At 43.4% G+C, this 25,125-nt stretch overlaps 2 protein-coding genes across 2 annotated transcripts in view; one reads left to right on the top strand and one right to left on the bottom strand.

Moving 5' to 3' along the window:
* Positions 1-156: 156 nt before the first annotated feature.
* On the top strand, positions 157-16,496 carry dhx37 (DEAH (Asp-Glu-Ala-His) box polypeptide 37). Its single transcript, XM_046351043.1, has 26 exons — positions 157-769; positions 1,009-1,143; positions 1,377-1,546; positions 1,686-1,798; positions 1,957-2,317; positions 2,445-2,593; positions 2,741-2,833; positions 2,921-3,017; positions 3,275-3,388; positions 3,627-3,942; positions 4,031-4,107; positions 4,198-4,324; positions 4,415-4,491; positions 10,047-10,279; positions 10,395-10,506; positions 10,602-10,708; positions 10,864-11,052; positions 11,245-11,369; positions 13,956-14,072; positions 14,211-14,383; positions 14,502-14,616; positions 14,710-14,847; positions 15,136-15,230; positions 15,389-15,462; positions 15,543-15,640; positions 15,732-16,496. Exons 2-26 carry the CDS (start codon positions 1,035-1,037, stop codon positions 15,806-15,808), a joined length of 3,456 nt encoding a protein of 1,151 aa, XP_046206999.1. The 5' UTR covers positions 157-769; positions 1,009-1,034; the 3' UTR covers positions 15,809-16,496.
* A 6,395-nt stretch (positions 16,497-22,891) lies between these two features.
* The window catches only part of LOC124034924 (histone-lysine N-methyltransferase NSD3-like), a 35,075-nt gene continuing 32,841 nt past the window's right edge, over positions 22,892-25,125 (bottom strand). The window contains exon 24 of the mRNA XM_046348319.1: positions 22,892-25,125. This exon is cut by the window's right edge and continues 2,138 nt beyond it. The gene's annotated coding sequence lies outside the window, so the exon portion shown is untranslated.

A 25,125-nucleotide genomic window follows, 5' to 3' on the forward strand; every position in this document is an offset into this window, starting at 1 on the left:
TTTGGGATGTACATTACCAGTCAAAAGTTTAGACACACCTACTACTCAAGGGTTATTCTTTATTTGTACTATTTTATACATTGTAGAATAATAGCGAAAACATGAAAACTATGAAATAACACATTTGGAATCATGTAGTAAGCAAAAAAAGTGTTAAACAAATAAAAATGTATTTTATATTTGATATTCTTCAAAGTAGCCACCCTTTGCCTTAATGGCAGATTTCTTCACGTTTGGCATTATCTCAACCAGCTACAGTTTTTTTATTCGACGGCTCGCCATTAAAACTAGTTAAAAAAGTAAAATTATGCTTTTTCAGCATGAATGGAGGATGCTTTGTGTAGGACCCGGTCCACGGCGAGTTGGTACTGCACAACAACCCTAGACGACAGTGCAGATCTGGCGCCCGCTATCGTCTGCCTAGGCTACTTTAGACCTAGGCTATTCCATACACTTTTCCACACAGAACCGTTTAGCACATCATCATACACATGTGTCATATTAATTATTGTACGTCTGTTTCATCGAATAAAAATGCGTTATTCACAGGAACGTTCAAAGATATTGTAATCGATAAATACATAACCATAGCGTTCTGAAAAAGAGGGTGGAACTTTCATACCGATCATGTATCAGTATCGGAACATAATGTGTGACGGACCCAGGCTTAATGTTGTATACACGTGAGATCCCGGAAAAGTTTCAACAGCGAGCTGGACGGCATTTTGTCTTTAACGTTTATGCGCCATACATTACCATCATTTCTACGGTGAGTGTTGTTGTTCGTGTTTTGTATTAGCTAGCCAATGGAGTTAACGTTAGCGTTTCACAAGAATACTTTTGCTAGCATCAGTAACGTTAGCTACCGTAGCTGTTTAGGCTCTTTCTACCAGCGGCTACATTTGTTTTCAAAACCGCTTAACAACGCATTAGTACCGATATATTAAAATGGGAACTTGTAGCACTCACCTCCCTGTCAACGCGATGCTCTCCTTGTGCGATCCACAGAGCTCCTGTCTGTTACGTGCCGTAAGATGGGGCGACTGAGGAAGAGGCACAACTGGAAGGGACGGGAACAGAAGGAGACACATCCACCTCCAGAGGCCAAGGAGGAGGGGAAGACTGTTGTAGTGGAACTCAAAGGTACAACACTTAAGCGCCTGTGGCCCGATGGCTCTCAAAATATGTAGGTACACACGAGGGTGGTGAAGGGGAGAGATACATGGTAACTAAGTATGAACATTTTTGCACTCTACTGTTAAGTCGCTCTGGATAAGAGCGTCTGCTACTAAAATGTACGACTACTATTCGTGAGGCTGGTGTTGTAATGGGTGTGATTCTTGTGTACGCATGATACTCTGTTCCCTGTCCCACAGACGGGGGCAACCTAAAGGGGGTGGACGAGAGCAATGCCCTGGTCCTCCCAGCCACCAAACCCAAGAAGAAGAGGGGTATTGAGAAGGCCCTTACTAAGAAACAGCCCCTTACCAAGAAACAGAGGAAACATCTACAAAAAGTGCTGGAGGTCAAAGAGAAGAAAGCCAAGGTAACATTCTCAATCTGCCTTCTCTGAGTCAAACTGGGCCAGTTTCAGTCAAGTATAATTATGAAGTGTGTCATTTGAAATAGTTCTGCACAAAAACATGAAACTACACTATTCATCATCTTCCTCCTTTGACTTCCAGAGAGTAGACATCCTGGCCAAACTGGCCGAAGTGCAGCTGCCTGACTCTGAACTGAAGCTGCTCTACACCACCTCCAAATTGGGCACAGGAGACAAGCAGTACCAGACCAAACAGTAAGGCAGTGGGACTGTCACACCATTTTAGCAGCATTTGGTTTAGTTATGCTTTCCATAAGCTCAGGTTGACTGATGAACAATGATATTCAGTTGGAGTGATTTGTGTCCTGGTCAACTGAAGGCTTGTGTGTGATCCTCTGTGGTGACTTTCTCAGGACTCCTGATGAGGTAGATGATGGAGCCTCAGGGCCCAGGATCAGCAGCCTGAGTGGAGCCAACAGGAAGAGGAAACGAAGAGCACGAGAGGAAGAGAAGGCAGAAGAGGAGAGTAGTGATTTGGACTCATCTGATGAAGAGATGGATGACGGCAGGATGGGGAATAGAAGGGTGGAGGCCACTAATGTCTCAGAATCTAAAGAGCCAGCCTCCTCCTGTCAGGAGAAAGAGGTGGAAGAGATGGAGAAGAAAGAAGAGAAAAAGGAGACGAGCGAGGAGTCAGGCCCTGCGCGGGCCTCCAGTAAAAAACCATCCGAGCCAGCAATCTTCATCTCCGTGGACAGACTGCCAGAGATACAGGTGTGTGTTTCTTGTGGTGTGTGTTTGTTTCTCATGCACATTCTCTCTTTTTTTTCAAGCCGTGTGCATTTGTCTTTATTTCTCCCGCTGTGTGTGCGCATGTGTGTTTGTCCTGCAATGTGTGTAGGATTCCCGTCTGAGGCTGCCAGTGCTGGCTGAGGAGCAAGTAATCATGGAGGCGGTGAGAGAGAACAGTTTTGTGGTTCTGTGTGGAGAGACGGGAAGTGGTAAAACCACCCAGGTACCCCAGTTCTTGTACGAGGCTGGATATGCCAGGTAACACACACACCCTGCTCTTCTTTTTCTCTGCTTCACTCTATCTTATTCAACACTTATCTTGTTGTATGTTTATTTGAAGCCTTTTTTCACTCCACTAATACCATCATATCTCTGTTTACCCCTCTCCCTCCTGTTTCTCTCCAGTGGCACTGGAATCATTGGTGTGACAGAGCCTAGGAGAGTGGCAGCTGTCAGTATGTCCAACAGAGTGGCCAAAGAGATGAACCTGTCTACACGGTACACACACACACACAATGGTTAGTGTTTGGATTTTGTTTCCAGTTGTGTCTGAGGCTCTCTGTGTGTTTGGTTGTCTGTTGTTAGGCTGGTGTCGTACCAGATCCGTTATGAGGGGAATGTGACCAGTGACACCAAGATCAAGTTCATGACAGACGGAGTCCTGCTGAAGGAGATTCAGAAGGTAATCCTCCCACCCCCTCTCCTTATTCTCTATCCTTCCCATCACTTGTTCCATCCTTCCCCATCCCTACCTATCTGCCCCCAATTTTTTCCATATTTATTGTATGACTCCATTCTCAGTCTATTTGCCTCAGTCACCCAAATGGCACCCTAGTCCCTTTGTTGCACTACTTTTGACCAGAGCCCGTAGTGCACTACTGTATAGGGAATGGGGTGCTATTTTGAAATGCAATCTCAGTTTGTTGCTCTCTGCTGTAGGACTTCCTGCTCCAGAGGTACAGTGTGATCATCATAGATGAGGCCCATGAGAGGAGTGTGTACACAGACATCCTGATTGGCCTGCTGTCACGCATCGTACCACTCAGAAACAAGGTCAGACAGATGGGGTTAATTTTTTGTTGTTGTTGGTGATCTTTTTTAAATAAGTGACTGGGGTTTCCTGACACCTTGGGCCTGTTACTTAATATATGCACAACTGTTATGTAAAGATTTATAAACTACTTACTCAATCGAAAATGTGTTTAATAATGATTTATTAGCAGACTTCTCTATCTAACTTGCTGTTGCCCTTATTTTCCCCTACCCTGTTTTTTTTCTGTGTGTCATACAGAAAGGCCTCCCCATGAAGCTGATAGTGATGTCAGCTACTCTGCGTGTGGAGGACTTCACAGAAAACAGGAAGCTGTTTCCTACTCCTCCTCCCGTCATTAAGGTGGAGGCCCGGCAGTTCCCTGTAAGCGTCCACTTTAACAAACGGACTCCTCTGGAGGACTACACTGGAGAGGTGTTCCACAAGACCTGTAAGATCCACCGCATGCTGCCCCCTGGGGGTATCCTGGTGTTCCTGACGGGACAGGCTGAGGTCCACTCTGTCTGCAGGAGACTGCGGAGAGCCTTCCCTTTCAGGAGGGGAAATACAGCTACTGGTATGTTTAAAAAATATTTATTATTATAATATATTTTTTTATACAGTCTTTACACCGTGTAAAATATATGACTGTGTGTTCTGATAAGGTGAGGGAGAGGAGGCAGCAACAGACTCCTCAGATGAGATGAAGAAGTTAAAGAAAGCCAAACATAAGAGAACTGTGGTATGTACTACTTAGTTATTCTGTCACTGTGTTGAAGTGTGTGAGTGAATGTTTTAATGCTATTTGTGTGTGGTTTCTGTGTTTGAGTAGTCCCTGCCCCGTATTGACCTGGATAACTACTCAGCGTTGCCTGTGGATGAAGGGGATGAGGACCGTCTGGCGGGGATAGATGATGAGGGGTCAGACCTGGAACTAGGAGACGACGCTGCAGACGCAGGTAAGAGAAAAGGACAGCTAGGTGTATGTGTTGCCCTACAGCTCTCAGGTGTGTATCCTTGATTCATATGTTCTCTTTCCGTGTCTGTAGAGGAGAAGGCGGACCCGTCCCTCCCTCTTTATGTCCTCCCCCTCTACTCTCTCCTGGCTCCAGAGCAGCAGGCCAAGGTAAGGCGGGCCACTTGGCACAAGAAATCTACAGTAGATTAAGTGATATCGTTGCATTAATGCATGGATATGTGATCTGTGTCTGTCTGTGCAAGCTTGTCCTTGTGTGCATGCTTATTGTGCATGTACAGTTGAAGTCGGAAGTTTATACACCTTAGCCAGATACATTTAAACTCAGTTTTTCACAATTCCTGACATTTAATCCTAGTAAAAATTCCCTGTCTTAGGTCAGTTAGGATAACCACTTTATTTTAAGAATGTGAAATGTCAGAATAAGTGTTTTTCAGCTCTTATTTATTTCATCACATTCCCAGTGGGTTAGAAGTTTACATGCACTCAATTAGTATTTGGTAGCATTGCCTTTAAAATGTTTAACTTGGGTCAAACATTTAGGGTAGCCTTCTACAAGCTTCCCACAATAAGTTGGGTGCATTTTGGCCCATTCCTCAAATCAAATTTTATTTGTCACATACACATGGTTAGCAGATATTAATGCGAGTGTAGCGAAATGCTTGTGCTTCTAGTTCCGACAATGCGGTAATAACCAACAAGTAATCTAGCTAACAATTCCAAAACGACTACCTTATAGACACAAGTGTAAGGGGATAAAGAATATGTACATAAAGATATATGAATGAGTGATGGTACAGAGCAGCATAGGCAAGATACAGTAGATGGTATTGAGTACAGTATATACAGTGCCGTGCGAAAGTATTCGGCCCCCTTGAACTTTGCGACCTTTTGCCACATTTCAGGCTTCAAACATAAAGATATAAAACTGTATTTGTTTGAAGAATCAACAAGTGGGACACAATCATGAAGTGGAACGACATTTATTGGGTATTTCAAACTTTTTTAACAAATCAAAAACTGAAAAATTGGGCGTGCAAAATTATTCAGCCCCTTTACTTTCAGTGCAGCAAACTCTCTCCAGAAGTTCAGTGAGGATCTCTGAATGATCCAATGTTGACCTAAATGACTAATGATGATAAATACAATCCACCTGTGTGTAATCAAGTCTCCGTATAAATGCACCTGCACTGTGATAGTCTCAGAGATCCGTTAAAAGCGCAGAGAGCATCATGAAGAACAAGGAACACACCAGGCAGGTCGGAGATACTGTTGTGAAGAAGATTAAAGCCGGATTTGGATACAAAAAAGATTTCCCAAGCTTTAAACATCCCAAGGAGCACTGTGCAAGCGATAATATTGAAATGGAAGGAGTATCAGACCACTGCAAATCTACCAAGACCTGGCCATCCCTTTAAACTTTCAGCTCATACAAGGAGAAGACTGATCAGAGATGCAGCCAAGACGCCCATGATCACTCTGGATGAACTGCAGAGATCTACAGCTGAGGTGGGAGACTCTGTCCATAGGACAACAGTCAGTCGTATATTGCACAAATCTGGCCTTTATGGAAGAGTGGCAAGAAGAAAGCAATTTCTTAAAGATATCCATAAAAAGTGTTGTTTAAAGTTTGCCACAAGCCACCTGGGAGACACCAAACATGTGGAAGAAGGTGCTCTGGTCAGATGAAACCAAAATTGAACTTTTTGGCAACAATGCAAAACGTTATGTTTGGCGTAAAAGCAACATAGCTCATCACCCTGAACACAGCATCCCCACTGTCAAACATGATGGTGGCAGCATCATGGTTTGGGCCTGCTTTTCTTCAGCAGGGACAGGGAAGATGGTTAAAATTGATGGGAAGATGGATGGAGCCAAATACAGGACCATTCTGGAAGAACCTGATGGAGTGCAAAAGACCTGAGACTGGGATGGAGATTTGTCTTCCAACAAGACAATGATTCAAAACATAAAGCAAAATCTACAATGGAATGGTTCAAAAATAAACATATCCAGGTGTTAGAATGGCAAAGTCAAAGTCCAGACCTAAATCCAATCGAGAATCTGTGGAAAGATCTGAAAACTGCTGTTCACAAATGCTCTCCATCCAACCTCACTGAGCTCGAGCTGTTTTGCAAGGAGGAATGGGAAAAAAATTCAGTCTCTCGATGTGCAAAACTGATAGACATACCCCAAGCGAATTACAGTTGTAATCGCAGCAAAAGGTGGCGCTACAAAGTAGAAAGTTAAGGGGGCTGAATAATTTTGCACGCCCAATTTCTCTGTTTTTGATTTGTTACATTTTTTTTAAATATCCAATAAATATCGTTCCACTTCATGATTGTGTCCCACTTGTTGTTGATTCTTCACAAAAAAATAGTTTTATATCTTTGTTTGAAGCCTGAAATGTGGCAAAAGGTCGCAAAGTTCAAAGGGGCCGAATACTTTCGCAAGGCACTGTACATATGAGATGAGTATGTAAACAAAGTAGCCACTTTAACTATGCTAGTGATACATGTATTACATAAAGATGCAGTAGATGATATAGAGTACAGTATACACATGCATATGAGATGAGTAATGTAGGGTATGTAAACATATTAGGTAGCATTGTTTAAAGTGGCTAGTGATATATTTTACATTTCCCATCAATTCCCATTATTAAAGTGGCTGGAGTTGAGTCAGTGTGTTGGCAGCAGCCACTCAATGTTAGTGGTTGCTGTTTAACAGTCTGATGGCCTTGAGATAGAAGCTGTTTTTCAGTCTCTCGGTCCCAGCTTTGATGCACCTGTACTGACCTCGCCTTCTGGATGATAGCGGGGTGAACAGGCAGTGGCTCGGGTGGTTGCTGTCCTTGATGATCTTTATGGCCTTCCTGTGACATCGGGTGGTGTAGGTGTCCTGGAGGGCAGGTAGTTTGCCCCCGGTGATGCGTTGTGCAGACCTCACTACCCTCTGGAGAGCCTTACGGTTGTGGGCGGAGCAGTTGCCGTACCAGGCGGTGATACAGCCCGAGAGGATGCTCTCGATTGTGCATCTGTAGAAGTTTGTGTGCTTTTGGTGACAAGCTAAATTTCTTCAGCCTCCTGGGGTTGAAGAGGCGCTGTTGCGCCTTCTTCACGATGCTGTCTGTGTGGGTGGACCAATTCAGTTTGTCTGTGATGTGTACGCCGAGGAACGTAAAACTTACTACCCTCTCCACTACTGTTCCATCGATGTGGGGGGGGGGGGGTGTTCCCTCTGCTGTTTCCTGAAGTCCACAATCATCTCCTTAGTTTTGTTGACGTTGAGTGTGAGGTTATTTTCCTGACACCACACTCCGAGGGCCCTCACCTCCTCCCTGTAGGCCGTCTCGTCGTTGTTGGTAATTGGTAATCAAGCCTGCCACTGTTGTGTCGTCCGCAAACTTGATGATTGAGTTGGAGGCGTGCGTGGCCACGCAGTCGTGGGTGAACAGGGAGTACAGGAGAGGGTTCAGAGCGCACCCTTGTGGGGCCCCAGTGTTTAGGATCAGTGGGGTGGAGATGTTGTTGCCTACCCTCACCACCTGGGGGTGGCCCGTCAGGAAGTCCAGTACCCAGTTGCACAGGGCGGGGTCGAGACCCAGGGTCTCGAGCTTGATGACGAGCTTGGAGGGCACTATGGTGTTGAATGCCGAGCTGTAGTCGATGAACAGCATTCTCACATAGTTATTCCTCTTGTCCTGGTGGGTTAGGGCAGTGTGGTTGAGATTGCATCGTCTGTGGACCTATTTGGGCGGTAAGCAAATTGGAGTGGGTCTAGGGTGTCAGGTAGGGTGGAGGTGATATGGTCCTTGACTAGTCTCTCAAAGCACTTCATGATGACTGAAGTGAGTGCTACGGGGGCGGTAGTCGTTTAGCTCAGTTACCTTAGCTTAGCTTTCTTGGGAACAGGAACAATGGTGGCCCTCTGACAGAGCTGGTGTAACTGAGTCAGGTTTGCCACAACTTTGGAAGAATGCTTGGGGTCATTGTCCATTTGGAAGACCCATTTGCGACCAAGCTTTAACTTCCTGACTGATGTCTTGAGATGTTGCTTCAATATATCCACATAAATGTTCTACCTCATGATGCCACCTATTTTGTGAAGTGCACCAGTCTCACCTGCAGCAAAGCACCCCCACAACATGATGCTGCCACGTGCTTCACGGTTGGGATGGTGTTCTTTGGCTTGCAAGCCTCCCCTTTTCCCTGCCAAACATAACGGTTATTATGGCCAAACAGTTCTATTTTTGTTTCATCAGACCAGAGGACATTTCTCCCAAAAATACGACCTTTGTCCCCATGTGCAGTTGCAGACTGTAGTCTGGCTGTTTTATGGCGGTCTTCCTTGCTGAGCGGCCTTTCGGTTTATGTTGATTTAGGACTCGTTTTATTGTGGATATAGATACTTTTGTACCTGTTTCCTCCAGCATCTTCACAAGGTCCTTTGCTGTTCTTGGATTGATTTGCACTTTTCGCACCAACGTACGTTCATCTCTAGGAGACAGAACGAGTCTCCTTCCTGAGTGCTGTGACGGCTGCGTGGCCCTATGGTGTTTATACTTCCGTACTATTGTTTGTATAGATGAACGTGGTACCTCCAGGCGTTTGGAAATTGCTCCTAAGGATGAACCAGACTTGTGGAGGTCTACAATGTTTTTTTCTGAGGTCTTGGCTTATTTCTTTTGATTTTCCAATGATGTCAAGCAAAGAAGCACTGAGTTTGAAGGTAGGCCTTGAAATACATTCACAGATACACCTCCAACTGACTCAAATGATGTCAATTAGCCTATCAGACGCTTCTAAAGCCATGATGTCATTTTCTGGAATTTTTCCAGCTGTTTAAAGGCACAGTCAACTTAGCGTATGTAAACTTCTGACCCACTGGAATTGTGATACAGTGAAATGATCTGTCTGTAAACAATTGTTGGGAAACTTACTTGTGTCATGCACAAAGTAGATATCCTAACTGACTTGCCAGAACTATAGTTTGTTAACAAGACATTTGTGTAGTGGTTGAAAAACGAGTTTTAATGACTCCAACCTAAGTGTATGTAAACTTCAGACTTCAACTGTGTCTGTGTGTTTCTAATCCTGTGTCCAGGTGTTCAGGCCCCCTCCTCATGGTGCACGTCTGTGTGTTTCTAATCCTGTGTTCAGGCCCCCTCCTCATGGTGCACGTCTGTGTGTTTCTAATCCTGTGTCCAGGTGTTCCGGCCCCCTCCTCATGGTGCACGTCTGTGTGTTTCTAATCCTGTGTCCAGGTGTTCCGGCCCCCTCCTCATGGTGCACGTCTGTGTGTTTCTAATCCTGTGTCCAGGTGTTCAGGCCCCCTCCTCATGGTGCACGTCTGTGTGTTTCTAATCCTGTGTCCAGGTGTTCCGGCCCCCTCATGGTGCACGTCTGTGTGTTTCTAATCCTGTGTCCAGGTGGTCCGGCCCCCTCATGGTGCACGTCTGTGTGTTTCTAATCCTGTGTCCAGGTGTTCCGGCCCCCTCCTCATGGTGCACGTCTGTGTGTTTCTAATCCTGTGTCCAGGTGTTCAGGCCCCCTCCTCATGGTGCACGTCTGTGTGTTTCTAATCCTGTGTCCAGGTGTTCCGGCCCCCTCATGGTGCACGTCTGTGTGTTTCTAATCCTGTGTCCAGGTGGTCCGGCCCCCTCCTCATGGTGCACGTCCGTGTGTTTCTAATCCTGTGTCCAGGTGTTCCGGCCCCCTCCTCATGGTGCACGTCTGTGTGTCGTGGCTACCAACGTAGCAGAAACTTCTCTAACCATCCCGGGGATAAAGTATGTGGTCGACTGCGGTCGGGTCAAGAAGCGCTTCTACGACCGCGTCACGGGGGTCTCCTCTTTCAAGGTCTCCTGGACCTCACAGGCCTCAGCCAATCAGAGGGCAGGCCGGTCAGGCCGTACCGAACCTGGACACTGCTATAGGTCAGAACTGGAAAGGGGTGTTTAATTGTTAAAGTAAATGCTTTCACACCCCATTTTTAACCTCAATCATTTCTAACTGGGATCAAATTGAATGTGCTATGACTGTGTGTGCTAGGCTGTACTCATCAGCGGTGTTTGGAGACTTCAGTCTGTTCTCAGAGGCAGAGATCACCCGCAGGCCAGTTGAGGACCTGGTACTACAGATGAAGGACCTTAACATAGACAAGGTCAGAGAAATAACACTGTAAAGAGGGAGAAAGTCTTCCTGTGAAATTAGTCAGACACTACCTATTTGGCTAATGGATTTTTCCTGTGTGTTCAGGTGGTCAACTTCCCATTCCCCACAACTCCCTCAGCTGAGGCGCTGGTGGCAGCAGAACAGTTACTGGTTTCACTGGGAGCACTAGAGGAGCCGCCACGCACCGGACGGTAAGCGGTCTCTCACCCTTCACTCAACCTACCTCACTGCTCAAAAAACTCACTTCTCAGCAGGTATATCTGAGGTCCCCTCTTCAGATCCTCTACCTCACTATCCCCTCTTGCAGCAAACCCACCCACGATAAATCCATCTCTATCTGCTTTAGGGTTAAGGAGATGGAGCGAGCACGTCTGAGCTGTCCCATCACCCCCTTGGGCAGGGCAATGGCGTCGTTCCCCGTGTCACCACGCTACGCTAAGATGCTGGCGCTAGGGAAGCAGCAGGACTGTCTGCCTTACGTCATCGCTGTGGTGGCCGCCATGACGGTCCGGGAGATCTTTGAGGATCTGGACAGGTGAGGGGCAGAGAGAGAGTAGAGGAAATGTGTGTTTATGGGATTATTCTAAAATACATAGACATTAGAATAGCATGTGTTTCTGATCAAACAGTGTTTTGGTTTTGTTACTTATTTTGAAATGCATATTTAAACAAGATCCTAATGTGTTTGCGTCTCTACGTTCTCTCTCCACCGTCTCTATTGGTCCAGACCTGCTGGTAGTGAGGATGAGAGCTCCAAGCTGGCCCAGCGTCGAGCCCGGCTGGCCCAGATGAGGAGGCTGTGGGCTGGGCAGGGAGCCTCTCTACTGCTGGGGGACCTCATGGTCCTGCTGGGTAAGGCTCGAGTGTCAGGGTGTGGTGGTGTTTTTCTTTGTGTGTGTGTTCTGTACACTACCGGTCAAACGTTTTAGAACACCTACTCATTGAAGGGTTTTTCTTTATTTTTACTATTTTCTACATTGTCGAATAAAAGTGAAGACATCAACACTATGACATAACACACATGGAATCATGTAGTAACCAAAAAAGTGTTAAACAAATCAAAATATATTTTAGATTTGAGATTCTTCAAATAGCCACCCTTTGCCTTGAGAGCTTTACACACTTTTGGCATTCTCTCAACCAGCTTCATGAGGTTGTCACCTGGAATGCATTCAATTCGCAGGTGTGCCTTGTTAAAAGTTAATTAGTGGAATTTTTTTCTTAATGCGTTTGAGCCAATCAGTTGTGTTGTGACAAGGTAGGGGGGTATACAGAAGAGTCCTATTTGGTAAAAGATCAAGTCCATATTATGGCAAGAACAGCTCAAATAAGCAAAGAGAAATGACAGTCCATCATTACTTTAAGACTTAAAAGTCCGTCAAAACCGAACATTTCAAGAACTTTGAAAGTTTCTTCAAGTGCAGTCACAAAAACCATCAAACGCCATGATGAAACTGGCTCTCTTGAGGACCGCCACAGAAATGGAAGAGCCAGAGTTACTTCTGCTGCAGAGGATAAGTTCATTAGTTACCAGCCTCAGAAATTGCAACCTAAATAAATGCTTCAGAGTTAAGTAACAGACACATCTCAACATCAACTGTTCAGAGGAGAATCCGGCCTTTATGGGTGAATTGCTGCAAAGAAACCACTACTAAAGGACACCAATAAGAATAAGAGACTTTGTAGCGGTATTTATTAGAGAGGGGTAAAGAAAGATTTTGTTGGGGCGCCAGGCAGGTATTAACCATGCCAAAAGGAAAAGAGTAGAATAGAGAGAGTACCACTACCAGAGCCACACACATCAGCAGAAGAGACTGCCTAGAGTGTAGCCTGTTTACCAGATAGCCAGTGGAGAGAAAAGAGAATATAAAACCCACATCACAGCACAGGGGTAACCCAAACAAGAATACCTCATACAATAATACTAATAATGGCAGAGCAATTCAACAGCAACTTCATACAAGAACGAACCCAGTCATCAACATAGGATTTGCAATAATCTGTATTATTTTCTAGTGGATGAGTGCAGAGGGTATGAATGTGGGGGGTGTTCATCGACACAACAAAGGCCTTAAAAATGTCCACAGTCTTCTCAGCCACATGTCATTATTACACCCCACCTCAATACAGTTCACATAATATGCAACCTACTAAAATGTCCATCCAAATACTTCTGGCAGGGAAATAATAGTCCAGCTCTAATGAACTTCAATGGGAAGTGCATTTAACAAATAGAGAGTCTGTTGCAGGGTAAAGCACTGGAATGAGAGCCAAGAGAAAGAGAGAGAAAAAGATATCTTAGCTGTGGTCTTCAGGCCTGCTGGTGTCTGACTGTCCGTTGGTTGGTTTGTTAAAGCTTCGCAAAAATGTTGATACTAATCCATGCGATCCATAACGGGCGCGGTCCCAAACAAAAACAACCACTATCTAAAGCGATCACACCGATGATTGAGTTAAATACTTTATAAACTACAAACGCTGAAAACAAACAAAACTTCTGCAGCGCAGCACACACAATCAAACTGTCGCGCCACCCAAGAGTTCCTCCCCAAAGAGCTGAACGAGCTCTCTTTATTTCCTCCTTCCTTACTGCTCATGCGCTCTTAAAGTGGCAGCGCACGGTGAAGTCTCCGAGCAGATTTGTGGAAATGAGTCCTTTTGGTCAGGAGTCCAAATTTGATATTTTTGGTTCCAACTGCTGTCTTTGTGAGACGCGGTGGTGTGTGTGAACGGGTCATCTCTGCATGTGTATTTCCCACCGTAAAGTATGGAGGAGGTGTTATGGTGTGGGGTGCTTTGATGGTGACACTGTCTGTGATTTATTTAGCGTTTCAAGGCACACTTAACCAGCATGGATACCACGGCATTCTGCAGTGATACGCCATCCCATCTGGTTTGGGCGTAGTGGGACTATCATTTGTTTCATTGTCAACAGGACAATGACCTAACACCTCCAGGCTGTGTAAGGGCTATTTTACCAAGAAACAGAGTGATGGAGTGCTGCATCAGATGACCTGGCCTCCACAATCCCCCGACCTCTACCCAATTGAGATGGTTTGTGATAAGTTGGACCGCAGAGTGAAGGGAAAGCAGCCGACAAGTGCTCACTATATGTAGAAACTCCTTCAAGACTGTTGGAAAAGCATTCCAGGTGAAGCTGGTTGAGAAAATACCAGAAGTCTGCAAAGCTGTCATCAAGGCAAAGGGTGGCTATTTGAAGAATCTCAAATCTAAAATATATTTTGATGTTTAACACTTTTTTTTTTTTTTTTTGGTTACTACATGATTCCATATGTATTTTTTTCATAGTTTTGATGTCTTCACTATTCTTCTACATTGTAGAGAAAAAAAAGAGTAACCGTTGAATGAGTAGGTGTTCTAAAACTTTTGACTGGTAGTGTACTACATGTCTGTTAAAGTATGATGGGTTTACCTCAGGTGCTGTGGGTGCGTGTGAGTTTGCTGGCTGCACTCTTAAATTCTGTGAGGAGAATGGACTGCGGTATAAAGCCATGCTGGAGATCAGACGACTTAGAGGACAGCTCACCAATGCAGGTACACACACAAATAAATCAAAGTTTATTTGTCACGTGCGCCGAATACAACAGGTGTAGACCTTCGAGTGAAATGCTTACTTACAGGCCATAACCAACAGTGCAATTCTTAAGTAAAAACTCTCCTCTCCTTCAATAGTGAACTCAGTGTGTCCAGAGGTGGGTGTGTTTGTGGACTGTAAGATGGCTCCACCTACTGAGAGCCAGGTGGTGTGTTTACGTCAGATAGTGCTGGCGGGACTGGGGGACCACCTCGCCAGACGGGTACAGCAAGAGGAACTTCTAGACCCAAAATGGAGGAATGGATACAAGGTGAGTTCACCTATAATACTGATTAGTGAGGAAAGTTTTTACTTTTTTAAAAATCTTTGTGTTTCTTAGTCCCATTTCTGATCCTGCTTGTTGATAGTGTTGTGTTAACCATTTTCAGACCCCACTCCTAGATGAGCCAGTCTACATCCACCCCTCCTCAGCCCTGTTTAAAACGCTACCTCAGTTTGTGGTCTATCAGGAGGTCTTGGAGACCACCAAGATGTACATGAGAGGTAGGTGAAACACTTCCACTGATCATAGTACAGTTTAATGTCATCGATATTTGTTATGCCAACAGTTGTTAACTTGGGAGATTTGTCTCTCAGGTGTGTCAGCGGTAGAACCAGAGTGGGTTCCCCAGCTCCTCACCCAGTACTGCCATTTTGGATCTCCTCTGGAGACCCCGTCACCATGGTTCTGTGCCTCTACAGGCAGGGTCAAATGTCACTGTACCAGCACCTTTTGTGAGTCTGCTCTACAACATGCCTGTCCTTGTCACGTTCAGTAATACAGTATCTCCCTGGTCTGTGTGGGCTTTAACGTCTCTGATCTCTCTGGCTATGTCTCAATTCATCTTTCCTCAATTCCCTGAATCCCCTCATGTCCTCAACGTATTGGAGAGGAAGGTCTGAGGGGAGGGACCTTGGACCTTCTCTAATATAGTAGAAAAGGAGGAGAGGAGAGAGGATGTGAAGAATCACAGAAACACTGATTGTGATTGAGCCTAACACTCTATTCCCTGTATTCTCCAGTCCGATGTGGCTGGCAGCTTCCTGCTATAGAGATGGATTACCCAGATGGCCTGGAACGATACAAACTGTTTGCCAAGTTTCTTCTGGAAGGACAGGTACTAAAAGCACTGTCTGCATCCCAAAGGGAACCCTTTAACCTATAAGTGTACTCTATAGTGTCAGGCCGTACAGATCTCTATGGGACAAACCTGGTTAGATGGAGTACAACAGAGGTTGACTGCACTCACTTTTATTTGTGTGTCGTGTGTTTCAGGTCTGCCCTAAATTGAAGCAGCACAGCAGTTATCTTCTCTCAAACCCTTCCATCATGATGAAGACCTGGGCAAAGTAAGCCAAGTGTTCCTTTCACTACACCACATAGGATGGTCTGTCTGTGTTGATGCTTAATGTTGTTTTTCCTCTGTCAGACTCCAGCCCAGGACTGAGGCTCTGCTGGGAGCTTTAGTGTCAGAGAGAGTGGACTGCAGAGACGTACTGCTCTCATCCTGGAAGAACCACGACAAATGTACGTATTTGTGTCATTTCAATGAGAGACTGTCAAAGGTGTCAAATAGTTTATCATGACGTTCTCTCTTCTCCTAATTTTCTCCTTCCAGTCCTCTTGACTGCGTACTGCCAGTGGATCCCTGAAGCTAAGCACCAAGACGTGGCAAAGAGCTGGCCTCCCATCTGACACAGAGGACACTGATACCAGCTTTGCAGCCTGCCAAACCAGCCATACCAACACAGTGCCATCAACACAACCCCATTACCCATACCAGGGAGCCAGTTATCCATACCTCAGCCAGCCACACAACACACAGGACCTTTTCGCTGTTCTGTACAGAACTGTTCAGGGGAAGGGCCAATCTGTTTGTGCTTTGATACATTTTTAAGACTGCTTATTTGTGCTAGTCTGAAACTGATGATTAGAATGAGATTTGATCAATGTTGGACAGAATGAAAATCCCAAAATCTTTTTGAAGATGAAGCCTTAATCTTACCATGCAGTTGACACCCAAAATAAATACGAAGGCTTTTTTTTCTTTTTTAATTGAAGTGAATTTATTAGTGTGTTTCCTGAAGATTTCTTGCATAGAAAGACTATCATATTTATTTCCCTCACTCTACTTCTTAAACGATTGAGTACGAAACTAACTTCGAGGTACAGAACTCCCGAACTTAGATTGCTTGAAAATATTTTGTATAGCATTTATACTATAATTGCTTAAATTGCAATCATGTATAGCATTTATACTATAATTGCTTAAATTGCAATCATATGCTGTAACTTCCGCAATATGGATTGAATGTACTTTTAAACTATAACCATTTTTAAATGAAAATGTTTAAATAAGAACCATTAAAAATAGTGGAAGCTATTCAAAATGGTCCTGCTCTTTGGCCAATTAGGCAACAAAACCAACTTTAAAACTTTCAGGCTATCCTAACTTAAAATGTTCTAATATGGATACAGTGCTTCCAGAAAGTATTTAGACCCCTTGACTTTTCCATATTTTGTTACGTTACAGCCTTATTCTAAAATGGATTAAATTGTTTTATTTCTCAATCTGCACACAACACCTCATAATGACAAAGCAAAAACAGGTTTTTAGAAAACATTTTTTGGGGAACGATCACATTACATAAGTATTCAGACCCTATACTCAGTACTTTGTTGAAGCACCTTTGGCTGCAATTACAGCTTTGAGTCTTGGGTATGATGCTACAAGCTTGGCACACCTGTATTTGGGGGGGTGGGGTTCTCTCATTCTTCTCTGCAGATCCTCTCAAGCTCTGTCAGGTTGGATGGGGAGTGTTGCTGAACAGCTATTTTCAGGTCTGTCCAGAGATGTTGGATTGAGTTCAAGTCCGGGCTCTGGCTAAGCCATACAAGGACATTCAGAGACTTGTCCCGAAGCCACTCCTGTGTTGTCTTTGCTGTGTGCTTAGGGTCATTGTCCTGTTGGAAGGTGAACTTTTGCCTCAGTCTGAAGTCCTGAGTGCTCTGGAGCAGATTTACAGATCTCTGTACTTTGCTCCTTTCATCTTTCCCTCGATCCTGACTAGTCTCCCAGTCCCTGCCGCTGAAAAGCATCCCCACAGCATGATGCTGCCACCACCATGCTTCACCGTAGGGATGTTGCCAGGTTTCCTCCAGGCGTGATGCTTGGCATTCGGGGCAAAGAGTTCAATCTTGGTGTCACCAGACCAGAGAATCTTCTCTCATGGTCTGAGTCCTTTAGGTGCCTTTTGGCAAACTCCAAGCAGGCTGTCATATGCCTTTTACTGAGGAGTGGCTTCTGTCTGGCTACTCTACCATAAAGACCTGATTGGTAGAGTGCTGCAGAGATGGCTGTCATTCTGGAAGGTTCTCCCATCTCCACAGAGGAGCTCTGTCAGTGACCATCGGATTCCTGGTCACCTCTCTGACCAAGGCCCTTCTCCCTCGATTGCTCAGTTAGGCTGGATGGCCAGCTCTAGGAAGAGTTTTAGTGGTTCCAAACTTCTTCCATTTAAGATTGATGGAGGCCACTGATGGATGGATGCCACGTTTTGTTTTTGTACACTTCCCCAATCTGTCGTGCTGCTGACTGCTGTTAAGCTTCCTTGACTTTATGCTGCAATATGTAACGTTTTGGGTGACCTGACCAAATTCATGTGGTCACAGATACCTTACAAAAAAGGTCGGGACGTGGATCATGTTGTTTATAGATCTCACTAGTTAAAGTAGGTCAGGAAGCTGTATATCTGTTCTATGTGCTCTATTTCTAAACTTCCCTTAAGTTTAATTATGGTGTATTTTGCTTTCTGTTTTGTACACAGGCTTCAAACAACAAAATACAATATTTTTGGTTATGGAAAATGCATCGCATAGTGGTTTAGATGGTACAATGATTCTCTACACTATACTTGCTTGTTTAGTCACAAACTGAAGTTAGGCAAACTATTACAATTTTAGCATCCAGGAAATGGCAGAGCGATTTCTGCATAGTGCATCTTTTTAAAACATTTTTGCCAACACCTGGCTAACCTTTGTTTAAACAGCTGCTATTAGCAAAATGTGTCCGAAAGGGAATTTCAATCTAATAGGCTGTTGTAGTTTACACTTCCTCTTGTAATTGTAATGCGGGGAGGTGACAAACGATCTACCGAATGTATTAATTTTAAAATGTTTATTACTTCTCCTTGCTATTCACCTGATGACAAGGCATTTGGGGGGGGAAAAATATTTCTAACATCTGATTAGGGTCCCTGAGTCGACTGGGTGTGGGTCCCTGAGTCGTACTCACCAGCGTCTTGACCTGACTGCTGTTTGACATCGTAACTGACTTCAGTGGGCAAATGCTCACCTTTGAATATGGACGTACTGCCATATTCTCTGAAACAACTTTGGAGATGGCTTATGGTAGATTGATGAATGTTCAATTCTCTGGTAACAGGTTTGTTAGACAATGTTGAAGTGCGCTCTTCACAGATGAATCCCGGGTTCAACTGTACCGGGCAGATAGCAGGCAGTGTGTGGGCGAGCGGTTTGCTAATGATGTTGTGAACAGAGTGCCCTGTGGTGGTGGGGTTATGGTATTTTATTATCTGATGAAATTGTTGTTCAATATGATCTTGTTGCCATTATATGCACATTCAAATGTCATAAATCAACACTGTCCTCTGCCGTGCCTTGATTGTATTACTGCTGATGATATTTGGAAATGTGCATGTACACCCTGGCCCATCTACTGTTGCTAGCCCCAATTCTGATTTGTGATCTGATATGTGCTTCACTGATTTCTGCTCTCGTAAAAGCCTGGGTTTTCTGCACGTTAACACTAGAAGCTTATTAGCTAAAATGGATCAATTGAAAGTGTGGGTTCACAGCTCCAATCTAGATGTGTTTGTCATTACTGAGACGTGGTTAAGGAAGAGTATTTTGAATACTGATGTTAACCTTCCTGATTATAACCTTTTTCGTCAAGACAGATCTTCCAAAGGTGGGGGAGTGGCTATCTTTACCATGGATCACCTTCAGTGCTTGGTTGTCTCCACCAAGTCTGTCCCCAAACAATTTGATTTACAGGTTTTAAGCATGAAACTTTCAAATAGCTCTTTGACTGTCGCTGGGTGCTATCGTCCTCCATCAGCACCGGCCTGTACCCTAAATGCCCTAAGCTCTCTCCTGGCCCTTTACACTAAGTCTGAATTTGTCCTGCTTGGTGACCTAAACTGGGACATGCTTAAACCACCTGATCAATTCCAAAAGCAACGGGACTCCTAAATCTTTCTCAGATTATTACAAATCCCACACGGTATGACTCCAAACACCCAGAAAAGGCTACTTTCTTTGATGTTATCCTCACAAATAATCTAGTCTGGTGTTTTCTGTAATGACCTTAGTGATCACTGTTTAACAGCTTGTGTTCATAATGGCTCATCAGGACAGGTCATTTCCCTGAGTTGTCATAGATGCTTGCTAAAAAAAAACTTTAAGTCAGCCTTCCTTCATGAACTGGCCTCTGTAAAATGGTATAGAATCAGCTTGATCCCCTCTGTCGAAGATTTGGACCTTCTTTTTTATATTTTCAATGGTATTGTTAACAAACACGCCCCCATAAAGAAAATGACAATTATAAACAGGTTCAGTCCCTGGTTTGACAGTGGTCTTGCAGAGTTACTCCACTTAAATAATTGCATTTGGCGAAAGGCTTGGCACGTGCATACTCAGCCTGATTGGCTCTTGTTCAGGCAAATGAGAAATAAGTGCACTCAGGCTATCCGGAAGGCCAAAGTTAGTTACTTTAAGGAGCAGTTCTCTCTCTGTGGGTCTAACCCCAAGAAGTTCTGGAAAACGGTTAAAGACCAGGAGAATAAACCCTTCTCACAGCTGCCCATGTTGATTAATATTGATGTGGTTGTTCCTGACAAGAAGCACATGGCTGAGCTATTCAATCACCACTTTATTAAGTCAGGATTCCTATTTGACTCAGCCATGCCTCCTTGCCCGTCCAACGTTTCCTCATCTCCCACCACCTCTAAGGAGACTAGCCCTGACGCTCCTCACTCTTTTCCCCTGCCCTGCTACAAGGCTTCTCCCTGCAGGCGGTCACTGAGTCCGAGGTGCTAAAGGAGCTCCTTAAACTTGACCCCAAAAAAACATCTGGGTCAGATGGTTTAGATCCTTTCTTCTTTAAGGTTGCAGCCCCTATAATCACCAAGCCTATCTCTGACTTTTTTAACCTCTCTCTCCTCTCTGGGGAGGTTCCCATTGCTTGGAAGGCAGCCATGGTGCGTCCTTTATTTAAAGGGGAGATCAAGCTGATCATAACTGTTATAGGCCTCCCTCTCTGCTCTCATCAGGAAGATAAGCAGCAGGATCACCAGAAATTGTGTCAAATATTCCACACACTCATATGAGGGACATGATCAGTACCATAGGAATATAATAAGGCAGGACAAATGGTAACAGGGGAGTATACAATCATGAAAATGTCATGACTAGTTTCATAAAGATGTTGCTTCATGAATATCCCATTCAATTAAAATGTTACCAAACAAATATTTCCATTTAATGTTCCATGATTTCATTGAATTCAGTGCCTCCCCCGGCATACCCCAGTACTCACAAACATCAGAGAGGTGGGGACCTGGTCGTTCTCCACTCGGTGAAACTTATACAGCCACATCTCCTCTGCCTGGATCTCACAAATAAAGGTCGGAAGCTGTTGTCACACAGAGGGAGATCTCTCTCTCACACACACACACTTAAGATAATTTCAATCATTTAAATAGCACCAAACAAGTCAATTTGGATCCCATTTGTCAATGTTATTACATGTTTAGATGTAACAATGTTAAATGTTATTACATGATATTAGAAACCATACAACACTCACAGGAAGACAACCAGAAGCAGCAGTTGAATAGACCCCTCTTCATCTTGTTTCTCAGGTTAGTTTCCAGACAGATAACTTGGTAAATTCAAAGGCATCCTCCTAAATTGGAAGGGGAAAATACAGAAAATGGTTTCAAAATTATTAATTTAGAACAAAAATGTTATAACAAATGTATAACACAATTCATAACGCATTTAGTCTGACTGGTGACACATGGCTGAGTGTGGACCAAATGAAAGGGCTGATTGGCGCAAGAACAGCTACATTTAGCAACAGGAGAGAAGTCACTAGTCTTTCTTGTTCCATATGGAATCACGCATCCTCGTGGTGATGTTTAAAATTACCAACTGAATTAGCTAACGTTAACTAATGCATATCTTGAACATCCAATTTATTCACAATTTCGTAATCTTAGTGCCCTTCCCCGATATTGCTGGCTACACCTCTATTCTATTGCTAGAAGCCCAGCAACATTTCACGTCTCTACACATCTGGGAACTGATAACTTAAAAATATATATATTTCACCTTTACAACTGCGACCTGGCCAAGATAAAGCAAAGCAGTGCGACAAAAACAACAACAGAGTTACACATAAATAAATGTACAGTCAGTAGAGAAACAGTAGAAAGGAAAAATAGAAAAATGTATGTACGGTGTGTGTAAATGTAGGGAGGTAGGCAATAAATAGGTCATAGAGGTGAAATAATTACAATTTAGCATTAACACTGGAGTGATAGATGTGCAGATGATGATGTGCAAGTAGAGATACTGGGGTGCAAAAGAGCAACAAGATAAATAACAATATGTGTGCTAGTTACACATTGGCTGTGTACAGGGACAGTGATCGGTAAGCTGCTCTGACAGCTGATGCTTAAAGTTAGAGAGGGAGGTTAGAGAGGGAGATAAGACTCCAGCTTCAGTGATTTTTGCAATTCATTCCAATCATTGGCAGCAGAGAACTGGAAGGAAAAGCGGCCACAGGAAGTGTTGGCTTTGGGGATGGATGACCAGTGCAATTTACCTGCTGGAGCGCGTGCTACGGGTGGGTGTTGCTATGGTGACCAGTGAGCTGAGATAAGGCGGGGCTTTACCTAGCAAAGACTTATAGATGACCTAGAGCCAGTGGGTTTCGCAAAGGATATGTAGTGAGGGCCAGCCAACGAGAGCATACAGGTCGCAGTGGTGGGTAGTATATGGGGCTTTGCTAACAAAACAGATGGCACTGTGGTAGACTACATCCAGTTTTCTAAGTATTGGGGGGCTATTTTGTAAATGACATCGTTGAAGTCAAGGATCAGTAGGATAGTCAGTTTTACGAGGGTATGTTTGGCAGCATGAGTGAAGGATGCTTTGTTTTGCAAAATAGGAAGCCGTTTCTAGATTGAATTTTGGAACTCCTGAAAAAGTGTGGGAGCATTACCCGGTGAAAATCTATAATTTTGCCAGCGAAATTAGCAGGATCAACCTTTAAACTCTGTGTTTACGTCTTTCTCTGCATATGAATGTTCACACTGATAGCTACCGTTCCCTTCCTGTCATCATCATCCTTGTCACTGGAGACCTACAAGAGCGATGATGCCCGGGGGAGAAAGCTTCTTGTCGATCACGTTAACCTCTAGTGGACAAATGGTAATATATTATAATAATAATAATATATGCCATTTAGCAGACGCTTTTATCCAAAGCGACTTACAGTCATGTGTGCATACATTCTACCTATGGGTGGTCCCGGGGATCAAACCCACTACCCTGGCGTTACAAGCGCCATGCTCTACCAACTACTAGGGCCGAAGATCACAGCAAAAAATACATACATCCAATTACTACTAATTATTTTCATCTGGCAGTTGAAAGTATGATATTTTATTTCCCATGAAGACAAAGGAGTTCCACTGAGACACAGTACAGCTTTATTTAAGTCAAACTTCAGGCATGTCTGAACTCCTCAGCTCCAACTCAACCTCACAACCTCATTTAGAATGAAAAGACACAATCAATAGTTTGAAATAAAAAGACAGTCATGTACAAAAAGAGTGTCATCCTCACAGTCACACACATTTAGAAGCAACATTTTACAGGCAATAGCACGCCACAGTAACATGATCCTATGCAAGTTCAATGCAATCTATGTACAAGTCTTAACATTATGCAATATAACACAGGCTGCTGAACAGTAAAATAATATGGTCACTTTTTGTTCATCCAATTTGTCATTGAAGCAACATCGAGAGATGGGTACGACCAGAGCCATATATTTAGGAGTTGGGACACTGAGGTTTCTGAATTATGATGCATTTTACATGACACAACAATATTCTATGGCAGCCATAAACAATGCTATGTAACTGAATGTCTAGAATTAGAACAATAATAAATATTTTAAAAGTTGGCTCAACTCTCTAAAATATATGGCTTTGGGTACAACCCCAGCAGATTCACCAGAGCACTTTCACTACATGACTGTGGTGAAATGAGTTCCTCTGAAATCACTGTTCCTCCTAATATCTGGGAGAGCATGTCAATCACATGTAATGACAGAAATAACAACTAGTATTGCACAAAATAAACAATAACTGAAAGGTGTAGAACAGAAACATATGACTCAGAGAGGACCACTTTCAAAGTCTGTGTTGGAAGATAATACTTTGATAGCTTAATCTTCGTAACCCTACTGTCTGACATCCCTTTCAGTGAGAACCAACTGTCTTTCCTAAAGTATGGCCACTATATGATCATGTATAAACATGGGTCAAATCGATAATGTCGGTGACAAACAGAATGACAACCTGCAACACACACTCAGACTATACTGCATTGTACAGGCTGAATGATGTGTTCAAGTTCAACTGGCATAAAGTGAATAAGTTCAAAAGGAGGTGCAAAAAATAAGGGTTATTTGGTTTGGCCTTGATAATCTCTGTGCGATACCAAGAGGATAAAAAGACAATGCAATGACATAAAAGAGCATTAACATGTGGTTGTTTTTAACATAACAAAGTAGCTTCAAAGATGCATACAAAAGATATCCTCAACAGATAAAAGAACAGATTCCGAACAGATTTGCACTTCTTTCAGAATAGAAGGGGTGCTTCAATAGTCTTGGGTGAAAATGATACAGTTCTACACAAATTGCTGGTGTGTGTTGGGGTGAGTGTACAATGGTCTGGTTGACATGTTCACTTAGTGACGGTCAGAGAATGTTAGACTAGTGACTCCTGTACAGGATCTGAAATTAGTCTCAGAATGAATAGGCCGAATATCTATCATCTACCATGTCAAATCAGTTATCAGTAAAACACTCATGAAGTTCTTGAACACATTGCACTATAGTACAAAACATGAACAAATACAAAAATAAAGAATGTAAAGAAAGAAATATATTTCAAGTTTTAAAAGTTTGTTAAAAATATGGAAAAGTGCATTGATGCACCCCATACTGAGCTGTGTGGACCAGTACCTATCTGAAAAAAAACGATAATTTGGCAGGTTTGAGAGCAGTATGTCTATTAAAGTGTTAGTTTACCCTAAAATCTAATTTGATAGACGTTTCCATACTTCTACTTAAGTCCATTCTATTGAGTTTAACCTGGTTTATGCATTAGGAGAAAACAGCATGCTTCAATTCGAAATGAATAGAAGATATTGGCACAATCTAATTTATATTTTGTTAAGACAGATGTTGAATGTGGACAGCTTGACACTAAACAACAGAGGTATAGAAACGTTTGACAAACTTTATGGGTGAGCTATCGTTTTACGGGCATAATCATAATCAGTCTGTAACATACCAGAGAAGACAAAAGCACAGGCTCAGACAAGATTAGCAGACTAATCTTGTAGTTTTATCATGATAATGCGAGTTTAGGCTGAATGAAGTGCTCAGTTACTTCACATCACAATTTTCACTTGCTTTGAACTGCTTCAACATCAGTAAAGTGAGTCACAACACAGCCAGCCTGGCATATGAGCAGCTGTTTAACATTGTGGAATCATTACACTAATAGAAAACATGTTAAATGTATTAGACAACTACACACAGAATCAGCAATTGTAAAGCTCCCTATTGTTTCATAGTATATGTTACTTAATACTTTGGGAGGGAGCGATTTTCCAATAGGTGT

Source organism: Oncorhynchus gorbuscha, linkage group LG05 (assembly GCF_021184085.1).
Source record: "Oncorhynchus gorbuscha isolate QuinsamMale2020 ecotype Even-year linkage group LG05, OgorEven_v1.0, whole genome shotgun sequence".
Lineage (NCBI taxonomy): Eukaryota > Metazoa > Chordata > Actinopteri > Salmoniformes > Salmonidae > Oncorhynchus > Oncorhynchus gorbuscha.